Genomic DNA, 12,196 nt, shown 5'->3' on the forward strand with positions numbered 1-12,196 from the left:
TATCTTTCATGCTTCTTTATGATGATGTCACGAACTCTTGCTTTCAATTGTATGCTTCTATGATGCCATTTCCTAACATGATGCATCCTATCATGCTTCTAATTAACATGATAGTTATACTTTATAACAGAAAACATAAACTTGACAAGAACTAGGTGAGAAAAACTTATCTCAATAATAGTAGAGATCTTTTACTTCTTGAATTTCTTCTTTTCAACTTCTTCCACTTTTTCAGTGATATGGACTTCTTCCCTTCTTCATTTGTTGTTGTCCTTTTTGAGTTTAGGAAAGTCTCTCTTGTAGTGCTCATATCCTTGACATCCATAGCATTGGATCTGCGACATATTGATCTTCTTCTTTCGAGGACCAAACTTACCAAATATCACTTTGCTTCTTAACATGACAGCAAATGTTTGACCCTGCTCATCTAATCATATATCACTTTTTTCCTTCAACTTGTTTTTTTCGATCTTGCATAGTGACCACAAATTATTGAATGGGATAGCTTTCTCCTCTTCATAGGCTTTTGATACAAGGTTTCCTTGTTCATTAGTTAGAGCATTTAGAACAATGGTAATCATTTATTTATCGGATATCATCTCTCCCAGATCTTGAAGTCGATTCCTTATTAGAGATGCTTTTGTGAGACATGTAGATATCCCTTCATCCTTCGATGCTTTCAATTTGTATAGATCAGATCTTAGTGATATTATTTTTCTTGTCGTACTTTCAGAGAATAGTTCTACTAGCTTATCATATATCCCTTTTGATGTCTCCAACTCTGCTATATAGGGGATGAGGGAATCCTTGATGGACTCTATAAGAATCCTTTGAGCCCTTAGATCCTTTTTCATATATTTAGATAGTGCTTGCCCTTCAGATGGTTTGGAGACTTTGCCATTGACATGATCAATAACTTCATTTTCCTTGAGGACTAAGTCTATCCTCCTTTTCCATGCAAGGAAGTTCGATGACCCAACCAACTTGTTGTTCTCCTTGCAAAATGAAGTCATTTTACTAGATTTAATTATAGAAATAAAGATACTTACTTGTCAAGTGAAGATGAACTCTTCAACTTGATCCCTTTGTTGATGATGATTGATGACTTCTTGATGATGTCTTGATGCTTCTTGGATGATCTTCTTCAAGGATAAGGATTTTCTTTTGAGATGAAATCCTTTGCTTCAAAGAGAGGGAGATTGCCTTGATATCTTTGATGATGACAACGCCTTTGATCTAGCTACCCTTGGATGAGTAGTCTTCAAGATGCTTCAAATCCAAGTCCTTCCTTTCTTGAGTAGAGATAGGGTCTTTGAGGTCTCCTTCTTTGAGGTGATGATTGAGTGCGGATCCCAAGAATGCTCCTTTGATCAAACTAGGGTTTTGACTTTCTTCAAGATGATGATGTGATCCTTGTCCTTGAAATGCCTTGGAGATGAGGGAATCTTTTTGATGCTTTGATGTCCTTGATACTTTTCTCAAAATTTGATCCTTGAGTGTCCTTTATTGAGTTTCCCTTCCTTGACTTGTTACCTTAGCTCTGATACCATGTTGAGAAATCTAGGGTAGAGATATTAGATGATTTATCTTATAATGATAACTGCTTGTGAGGACTTTTACTTTTCTTAATTAGGTTCTTCTTGTACTTGATTATTATTATGTGTTCTTTCTTCATCAAACAACTACCAAACCATAAAGAACAATGAGACAAAGGACACAAGATGTAGGTGATCATCCAGGGCCAAAACCTCTCCAAGCTTGAGAGGAAAACCCAACAAATTCTTCTTCTTATAGAATCTTCAATTGACGAATTCCAAGACCTAGACCCTTGACCAAGAACCCTTCCAAGACCAAGTCAATGCTCCTTCTTTGAGTAGCTCCTCTTTCCAACAACTTCGACCTATCCTACAACTGCACCTTCGACTTGCCTAGAAACTGCAACTTCGCTTCTCTGCTTAGGTAGATTCTTTCTCTTAGAGAACAACTCTTTTTTGTGACCTAACTTCGCTTCTGCAACTCGACTTTACAGCAACAATATGTGCCCTAATTCCTTCGCACATGTGGAGAGAAGTAACCCAAAACAAAACCCCAAAACTTCGACTTCATCTTCTTTCTTCGACCTTCTCTTCTTTGCACTTCTTTTCTTCTTTATGATTAAACTTGTCTGTGTATGAGTGTATTCTCCAAATGAAGTCGAGTGCCTTATATATAGGCTTCCTTGAGCCTCCTATTAGGTTGACTTGACATGTCCTTAGGCTGACTTGTTGCTCCATTAGGCCAACTTGATGCTTGCATGATTGACTTGGTCTTGGAGGGTCTTTTGACTCAAATAATTTTCTTTATAATATGTAACATGCCCAAAAGGGTCATTCAGACATGACAATGACTCAATGACTTTATAACAAACCTAGAAGCACTCAATGGGTGCTTTGACTTACAAAAATAAATTACCTTGAGCCTGAAATTCATGCCTCAAAACTCACAATAATAAATTTATTTTCTCTTTTTCATTAAATACATAAAATCATGCTTACATCTGTCATTATGAAGACCGAACCTAGTTAGATATTTCAATAGGAAGAACATGAAGTATACCTAGCAAAAAACACTCTTTTATGAAAAATTGTTTACATTTTTCAAATTAGTTATAATTTATAACAATAGCGATTAATGATTGCAGAATACAAACTTTATAATAAGAGTCACCATGATTTATACAGCACTTGAGTCACCTTACAATGAAGTTGAAACACTGGAAAAACTGTAGCATCTGCCACTACAACTTCTGCATGCTTCCTGATTAAAGTAGCCCACTGCAAAATATGTCAGCTTCTAGCCATTCAGTATGAAGAGCATGTATCAGATTATTTATCAACCTAAATAATAATCAAGGTCTCCAACTTCTCTGAGTGATACCTGAAGTGTCCACTTACCTGAGAACCTTTTCTCCATTTCTCCACTGGGATTGTTCCAGACATTTTGGGATTATAACGCCCTTCCTTTGTGTCACTAAAGCTGATCATTATAAATAATGTGACACATGATATTTCATTAGTCTCCAGACAATAATTTATTAACTCAGCTAAATTAATAGCTTCTAAAGTTTATAGCTTTAAACTTCAAAAAGAAACTGAAAATGTAGTTCAGAGTTTAATGAAATCCACAAGTGATTACAAACAGTCAAAGGGACTAAAACAGCATCTAAGGTACAAACAATGGGGATGTTTGATGCATCTCCCAATAGGAATAATGTATTCAATAATAATAAAGAATCACAGAACACCTCAATATGAGAATAACGTATTGAATATTATTACAACTTACAATAGCCACAACTCAAAAGAAATTGTGAACAGAAACAAATCTTCCTAATGTATTGAATATTATTACAATTTACAATGGCCACAACTCAAAAGAAATTGTGAACAGAAACAAAGCTCCCTTTTCGTCATCACCAAGATGAAGGAATAGGAACTCTAGCCTCGTATCAGAAACTTTCCAAATCAAGAATGGCATCATCCATTTCATTTGTGTAAATTGTTTGTTTATGTCCACAAGAAGACTTACCTGTCAACAAAACTCTGTGATGAAGACATCACATAGTCATATGTATAACTGAAGTTGTATAGAGGTACACAGCTGCAAAAATATTTGGAAAAACAGAATCATCAGAGACTGTTATAACTTATATCATTGTAGGCAGACTCATCCTATACTCCAATAGACATGTGAATGCAAATTTCCTCATGTGCATGTAATATCTGCATATTCATATCACTTCCCCAAATATTTATAATCTCAAACTGCTTCATGACATACATGTTGGCACATTGGATACAGTTACTTTGAAATTTAACTCTCTGATAAATCAACCTATATTATACCTCAATAAGATATTTTGATGTTAAGAGGCCATTCTGGATTTGGCTTGTCTTAGGTTAGAACCATTTTAAAATAAAGAAGAAAATAATTGCTTTACTTCGTCAAAATTACTAGTATGTAGGTAAGATTAGATAGTTACACAGTTATAAGAACAATAGTAGCTGAAGAGCTCATATCTACAAGTGTAAAACCAGAAACACTTATGAATACAAAACTACACAAGAAAGAGCATAATGGATATTGGATTTTCCCATTTCTAGTTCTGTGGGGAACTTGGATAGCTAGAAATGCTATTTTGTTTGAAGAGAAGATGATGCCACTTTTAAGTAGCAGCCTACGTTAATGCTTTATTTCCATATTACAAGGTTAATACAAAGGTTAAACCACAGAGAATTCTTTCAGCAGCACAGGTGGATAAGCCATTAGCTTGGGAATTTTTTGATGGGGCTTGTCAAGGTCCACATTCCATCAGTATGATTGGTTCCGTTCTATATTTAACAGACACATAGAGTTCAGGTCAAGGGTAATATAGGAAGAAGACCAAACAACCTAGGGGAATTTAAGACTTATACTAAGGAAATCTTCTTTGGACAGAGGGATTGATAAGCTTCAGTTCATGGGTGATTCATCTAAGATCATTAACTGGAGGAAAGGAAACCTTCAAGTATAAAATAATTCTCTCCTTCCACTAGCGTAGCAATCAAAGGAAATATCTAATCAGTTTATTTAGATCAGTGATATTCATGTTTACAGAGAACACAACAAGAGTGCAGATCAGCTCTCAAATGACATACTTCAACTACCTGAGCATTATGTTTCTTTGAAAGAAATACAAGCTGGCCATACAGTGGTATCCAAGAAGTTTGCATTAAAGGATCTCTAAATTTTTGTTTGAACTTGTAATATGATAGTACAGGGTGCTGAAAATAGTACAGGGTGTTGGAAAATCAGAAAGGTAGTAAAGATTTTCTTGATCTTGATAATTACTAGTGATGTTTCTTATTATTACAATTCTTTATATCTTCTTCTTTAGTTCATCAAGCAATTACCAAAAGCAGCAGCACATAAAACAATAGACACCAGATGTAGGCACATGCCAAGGCAAAACCCCCCTCGAGGGGAAAACCCAGTCAAAGTATTTCTCCCTTTCAATAGTATCTTTAGAGACTCTTCACCCAAGACCAAGACTAGACCTTCCCTCCACACCAAGTCAGCCTCCAAAAGTTCGACCTCTTCCCAGCAACTTCGACTATGCAGCAACTTACGGCAACAGGCAGTTTCCAGCAGTAGTCCAACTTGGAAGACTTCGATCTCCCAATCCAGAGCACGAAACATAGAGAGGCCACCACCAAAATTTAGATTTTCCTTGTCTCCTTAGACCACCGCAAACTCGCATTCACTTCGGCTTCCCAGCAACAGACTTCAAACCTTTTCCCACCTACAAGAGAACTCCGCACTTCGGCCCAACAACAAGAGAGTTCGAACTTGATGAGAGAGAGATGCTCCAAATGAATTCGATGTGCTTCCTTTTATAGGCTTCTTGTGGGATCGAATGGGTCCTTAGGCCAACTTGATCTTCTCTTAGGCCGACATGGTGTGGAGGTTACATAATTCATATTTGACTCAATACTTAACCTTTTTACATGATTCAAAAGCCCAAGAAGGGTCTCTTTAAATGTACAATAATTCTACAGACTCAAAATAGATCCTAGAATTCCTCAATGGGGACTTTGACCTAAAACATGGTGACCCAAGCATGAAACTCATAATAAAAATTCTTTTCTTTATTCTTTTGAAAATACATTACATGATGACTCAAGTACATTATTGAAGACCGAACATAGTTACTTTTTCCAACACTCCCTCTTATCTAGGGAGGTATTCATAATGTACATATGCAATGGAAGATCTCAAACTATATGAACAGTGAAGAACTTTAGGCACTGCAATGCCTTGGGCTAGATTCCTGACCAGGGCAATCTATCCAAACAGTCACTCAATGGTTTAGGCACCGCAATGCCAAGGACTAGATTCCTGACCAAGGCAATCTATCCAGGTGGGACTAAGATGGACTCAAGCTTTCGGCGGGCTAGATTCCTAACCAAGACAATCTATCCAAACAGTGACTCAATGGTTTAGGCACTACAATGCCAAGGACTAGATTCCTGACCAAGGCAATCTATCTAGGTGGGACTAAGATGCACTCAAGCTTTCAGCCCCTCTAGGTACCATCAGGCTTACTTGCTAACCATCAACCCAAAAAATCCAAGTGTGTATCCAAAACAGAGCTCAATGATCAACACCACCTTTCCAACTTCTAGACATCAACACAATGTGTCGGCCAGATGTCATCCGAGGCAATGCTTCACTCACAAAGCCTCAACACCCCTTGATCCAGCAGATCAAGAATAACCAATCTCTCCCAATCAAACTGATTGGTAACCAATAGGCTATCAAATTCTTCGAGAGATTCACTTGTACAAACACAACCCCAATCAATAATATAATTTCACATGTACATAATCAAATACAAACCTCCGGGGGTTTTCAGGGAACAGATGTTGCTTCTCAACTTTCCATAGTAGGACTATCAACCAACTCTTTGACAGAAGATTCCTCAATCATTTATTCTTCCTACTTCATATGCAACAACATAATCGGATCCTACTTTCCTTTTATCAGCAGCGCCTGAAAATGCATTCTCCAATTTCCTTCTCCTACTCATGGTCCTCACTAAAACTTAGGGCTGTTAGTTTTGGTCTAGTGCATGACACATGAAGTAGAGAATCATATCTCTCACTCCCTCTTAAACAGAGAGGATCTAATCATTCCTATACAAGGAATATTCTCAACCATCCTCTTGTTGAAGAAAGTGTAACTAGGTTCGGTCTTCACAAATGTACTTTTGATATTTGTATTTATTCAAGAAAAGAAATATTATTTTTATATTATTTGTCAATGAGTTTCTTGCTCATTGAAGTAGGTCAAGCACATGGTTAAGTGCTTCTAGGAAGTCAAAAGGTCAATATATTTATATAAGACCCTTAGAGGGCATGTTACACTATGTATAAGGTCAAAGGAATACCTCCAAGACAAGTGCAAGTCCTCTCCATGCAGCAACGTCCTCCACAAGAAGCTAAACGAAGAAAATAATGAAGATATGGTCAAGTCGGCCTAAAGACAAAATGTCAGCCTAATGTCGGCCTAGAGGAGGGACAATCCTCTATATATAGAGGTTGTCCACTCCCTCATAAAGGAAAAAACGCAAGCTCTGAAATCAACGAAGAGATAAGCCAAGAAAAGGAAGGTGAAGCAAGTCTAAAGGGTCTCCAAAAGTGTAGCAAAGGTAGGTGACTGTTTCTAGGGCTAGAAACAGTCACATGTGCGAAGAGAAGGAGGGCAGATTGTGGATATAACAACAGTAACATTTCAGTGCAAGATTCGTTGGTGTTTGGGCTAGATATTAGGCCTACAAGGCCTCCCAAGACAAGCGAAGAAGTCTCTCTCTCTAGTGAAGGTGAAAGGACCCTAATTCACTAAGGGTACCCTCCACATGTGGGAAAACTAGGGCAACAGAACAGCAATACAGTCATACACCCATATCTCAAGAAGGATCTCGTTTGGTCAAAGAAGAAGTCTACTTGAGCAAAGGATAGAAGAGGAACATCTCATCTAGAAGGCTCACTCAAGGAAGGTCTATCTCTAGACTAGAAACAAAGAGGGAGGACGAAGTGCTGGGGAGCAAAGTGTCAGAAGGAGGAAGTCTATGTGTCGGGGAACCAAGTGCAGAAAAGAGGAAGGACTTGACTTGTGCTTGGAGGACATCCTAGTCAAGGGTCTAGGGTTTGGCATTGATCAAGAAAGAAGCTTCAATAAGAGAAAACTTACCGAAGGGTTTTCCTCTCAAGAGAAGAGAGGTTTTGGCCCTGGCAGAGAGCCAACATTTGTGTTCTTGTCTTTATGTTTTTGGTAGCAGTTTGATGAAACACACACACTAATAATAAGAAGAAGATCAAGCTAAGATAATTGTAAAAGTGCCTCACAAATTGTTATCAAGTCAAGAAGAATCACACTACACCTAATTGCCCTAGATTCTTCAACATGGTATCAGAGCTAAGGTGACACATCAAGGAAAGGGAAACTCAAGAACACTTATCAAGGAAGGACATCTACAAGGTTGAAGCATCAAGCCTAGAAGTCTCAATCACTTCAAGGACAAGAAGGTCTCCAATCCATCATTCATCAAGGAAGTCTACATAGCAAGAAGAAGAGCCTTACATAAAGGCACCTACAAAGAAGATCAGATCGAAGCAGGACCTACATCAAGCTACAAGTCATCAAGCAAGTCCACTTGGAGAAGGCAACTTGAAGAACATCAAGATCCAAGGAAGGCAAGCCATCAAGTCTTCAAGGAGGAAGCAAATCCATTACATCTCAAAAATCTATCAAGTAAGTATATGTCCCCTTTTGAATATACATCAATGTCTTTTTGCAAGGAAAGCAACAAATTGGTAGGTACCAATAACTTTCTTGCATGGAAGAAGAGGATTGATCTACTTCTCAAGGAGAATGAACTTCTAGAACATATCAAAGGGAATATCACTATCCCTGCTAAGGAACAAACTCAAGCCTTAGCTAAGTACAATAAGGATGAGACAAGAGCACAAAGGATTCTAATAGAATCAATCAAAGACTCTCTCATTCCTTATGTCTCCAAATTTGAAACATCAAAAGAAATTTATGATAAGCTAGTAGAGCTATTCTCGATATCCACAACCGGAGAAGTAATATCTCTAAGGAATGAATTGTACAAGATGAAGATAACAAAGGAAGGAATAGCTCCCTACTTCATGAAAATCTCTGAAATGAGAGATCAACTTCAAGAGCTTGGGGAAGTCATGTCTGACAGAGAGATGACAACTATAGTACTCAATGCTCTACCTAAGGATTGGGGCAACTTCACATCAAGCATATATGCCAAGAAGGAAGCAACCACACTCAGTGAAATGTGGTCTCTATCCAGGACAGAGGAAACCAGACTTAAAGCAAAGAAAGATGTGGGATCAAAGGAGCATGCATTTGATACCATGGCTAAGAGAAAGGGAAAATTTGGCAAATTTGGTCCACAAAGAACAAACAACAAAGACATGTCCAAAATCCAATGTTTTGGATGCCAAGGATATGGACACTAGAAAAGGAATTGTCCTAAGCTTAAGAAGGACAACAACAACAAAAGAAAGAGGGAAGAAGCTCACATGACTCAAGAGGTGAAAGAAGAAGAAAAGAAGCAAAAGAAGGAAGATCCTCCGGATCTCTACTATGACTAGGTCAAACTCTTTACTTCAAGTCTTCTTTCAAGGTTTTGAGTAGGATAGGAGCATGTAGGAATAAAATAAAATTGCATAGCTAGAAACATCTTCTAGAATCTAGAAACATGAAGTACATAGAGTTCTAGATACTCATGTAGAAAGAGCATTTATAAATGAGAACAAAAATGCATGGTTAGAAATATCTTTTAGAATATAGGAGCATGATGAACATAGCTCAAGATATTCATGAAGAAGGAGCATACCTAGAATAGGACCTCATCCACTATGAAAGAAAATTGATCATGAAAAAGAATCTTAGAAGACCTCCATCATCAAAAGAAAAGAAACATTTGCAAGGAAAGGGTCTTTAAGATCCTATGATGGAATCTTCAAAAGAAGGTTCATAAACCAAAGAAGATGTCTCATTGGGAATCCCATTCATAGGATTCAAGAAAAGAATGATATGTAGGCAAGCTAAGATGAAGCAAGAAGGGCCACACCAAGGACAACCAAATGAAGCTAAGATGATCAAAGGAGAATCAAGATGAGGTATGTATGCATCAAAGTTTAGTCATGTTATCATTTGTATATTATTGAGTCATGGGAATAGTTCTATAACATGATCAAGTATGAAAGAATCTCTTTCACCAAGAACATGCTCGAAGGCATGTACTACAATGCAATGAAGGTCAACAAAAGAATATGCTCACATAAGGAGTATAAGATTGCTGACTACGAAGCAAGAAGAAATGTTGACTAGTCCAAGAAGCAAGCAATGAAGAAATGCTCTCACAAGAAGCATAAGATGGTTGACCTATCTATCTAAGAAGAAGCGAATGAAGAAAGAGATCAAGCATGTGAAGAACACCATGATCACCAAGAATCACTATCTGACAAGATACTCTGAAGATATCTCCCGAAAGAAGGCAGGACAACTCTGACAAAGGAAGGAAGGACCCTTGACACCTATGAAGGCCTTGGAGATATGAAAGATGTAGATAACTGATTCTACTCTACAAAGATGTCATGATGAAGAAGCCATCCAGAAAAAGAAAAAGCAATGTTGAAGCAATATCAGGATGAAGTCATGATGGGCTACTAGGTCGAAGCATGTAAACAAGCAAGTACAATGAAGCATCCATGAGAATAATATTCCAAAGCACGAACAGATGACAAAGGAATAGCCAGATGACAAGAAAACCTAAAGTATGGCAAGAAAGACACTTTCCACGAAGGAAGCAATGACATGACAAACCAGGAAGGAAAGTGATCAATGGATGGTGCCCTACCTAGAAGAAGTTCGAACAAAGACTTCATGACATCAAGCAAGAAAGGAGATCAAGCAGCTAAAGGACCCATGAAGAAGAAGTTGTTGATGAATGAAAGAGTCCCTAGTTAAGAGGGAGCTCTGACAAGTCCCTGATCAAGAGGGAGTTTTGGATCATCACTAATTACAAAGGAGTGACATTTGTGTTTTTCCATCTCATGGGTCATGCACTAAACCAGGACTAACAGTTGTAAGTCTAGATGAAGGCCATGAATGGAAATGTAGACACAAGATAGACACAACATTCTTGTCTTCACTTGGGAAGAAAGAATGGGAAGATTAGGTAATCATCTAGCATCTGATACTCTTTGAGGATGTGTAGGGCATCTAAGACAAGAGTAGGCAAGAGGACCAATATTCTTTGAGGGCTGGGAACCCACGATAAGAATAGTCCTAGAAAATCATACTCAGAGAACACCCGGGTGGGTATGTACCTTGAGAGAATGATGAAGGTGTCTATAAATCATTGGTTTCGCCAGCATTGTAGCTCATGATCTCATGAAGAGAAGGAGTTGTTAGTCAAGCACTTACATTGTGACAATGTTGATGGATATGATGCTATAACAGATGGATTGCAAATCCGATTTCTCTTATGTGAATTCTATGAAAAATTCTAACACGAAATTCTACTGCAGAAACTGATTTATTTCTCCTACTTATTTTCCACAATAAGTTATTTACAAAACCCTTCAGTAAACATTAAAATAAATTCTACTGCAGTTATCACATAATAGCATAGGCAAAATAACAGTGATATACAAGCACAAGAATCAATCACATCAACACGATTATTTTTGGACAATTGTCCCTGGAAAAACCCAATGCAGGAAAACTGGTGCAGCAGATGAGGGTTTATATATTAATCTTCAGCAACAATCTCTTTACAAGGAACAACTCTACAAAATATTGAGATACTTCTGAGAGAAAACACTTGAGACAATTTTCCTTCTCTCCCGGAGAAGTTCTGACACCCTGGAGACCCTCTATCCTCCTCTACATCACTCCTGCATCAGCCTGCGTGAGGACTGCGTCTCCAGCTGCGCTGTCTCACTGACCTTCCCTCTGCGTTGTCTCTCAGATGCTCTGCGTCACCTCTTCCTCAGTCCTTGACTGATGTTGATACCCTCCTCTTCCTTCACCCTACAACTCTCCCTCTGAAATCAAACTCCTTCTCCTTGAGAATCGATTTCCCTTGGGTTACTGAGTATTTGCCCGATGTATCTCCAAATGACTCTCAAGTCTTTACTTATACTTTTCCTGTTGATGAATCAACGGCCGAGACTAAGTCTCTAATCAACGACTAAGATTACAACAGACTTTATCCTCATCCCTTAAAAGCTTCTCACCCATATCTTTATTAATACCCATTAATATTTTTATTTTCCTAAGTTTAGACTTAGGAGCCCATTAAAAATATTAATTATTTTAATAACTCCTCATCTGGGTGGAATTTCTCCAAACGATTTCTAGGTCTTGGAGATCTCATGCATTCTAGCCCCTCCACAAAATTTCAGAGCTAGAGCACATCCGATGCTACCCAAAATTAACACTCCCTCTTAGTAAGGAATGTGCTCTAGCAATACTTCCAAATAGAAGCATCACACTAATCCACGACATCGGTCCTCTGCGTTGTTGATGCTCAGCCTGCTGCCCCTCATCAACTACATTGTTGCAACCT

At 38.0% G+C, this 12,196-nt stretch overlaps 1 protein-coding gene across 2 annotated transcripts in view; it reads right to left on the reverse strand.

The window, feature by feature from the left end:
* Window positions 1-12,196, reverse strand: part of LOC149247067 (glycosyltransferase BC10-like) — a 150,816-nt gene that overhangs the window by 110,734 nt on the left and 27,886 nt on the right. For both annotated transcript variants that reach the window (XM_089458116.1, XM_089458115.1), the window contains exons 4-6: window positions 3,568-3,639; window positions 2,934-3,015; window positions 2,733-2,813 (exon numbers count right to left, since the gene is read on the reverse strand). In XM_089458116.1, coding sequence (XP_089314242.1) covers window positions 2,733-2,813; window positions 2,934-3,015; window positions 3,568-3,639 — 235 coding nt within the window. The remainder of the gene's footprint in view (window positions 1-2,732; window positions 2,814-2,933; window positions 3,016-3,567; window positions 3,640-12,196) is intronic.

This window comes from Pinus tabuliformis, chromosome 7 (assembly GCF_031772625.1).
Source record: "Pinus tabuliformis cultivar Carrire ecotype Pingquan chromosome 7, CPIR1, whole genome shotgun sequence".
Lineage (NCBI taxonomy): Eukaryota > Viridiplantae > Streptophyta > Pinopsida > Pinales > Pinaceae > Pinus > Pinus tabuliformis.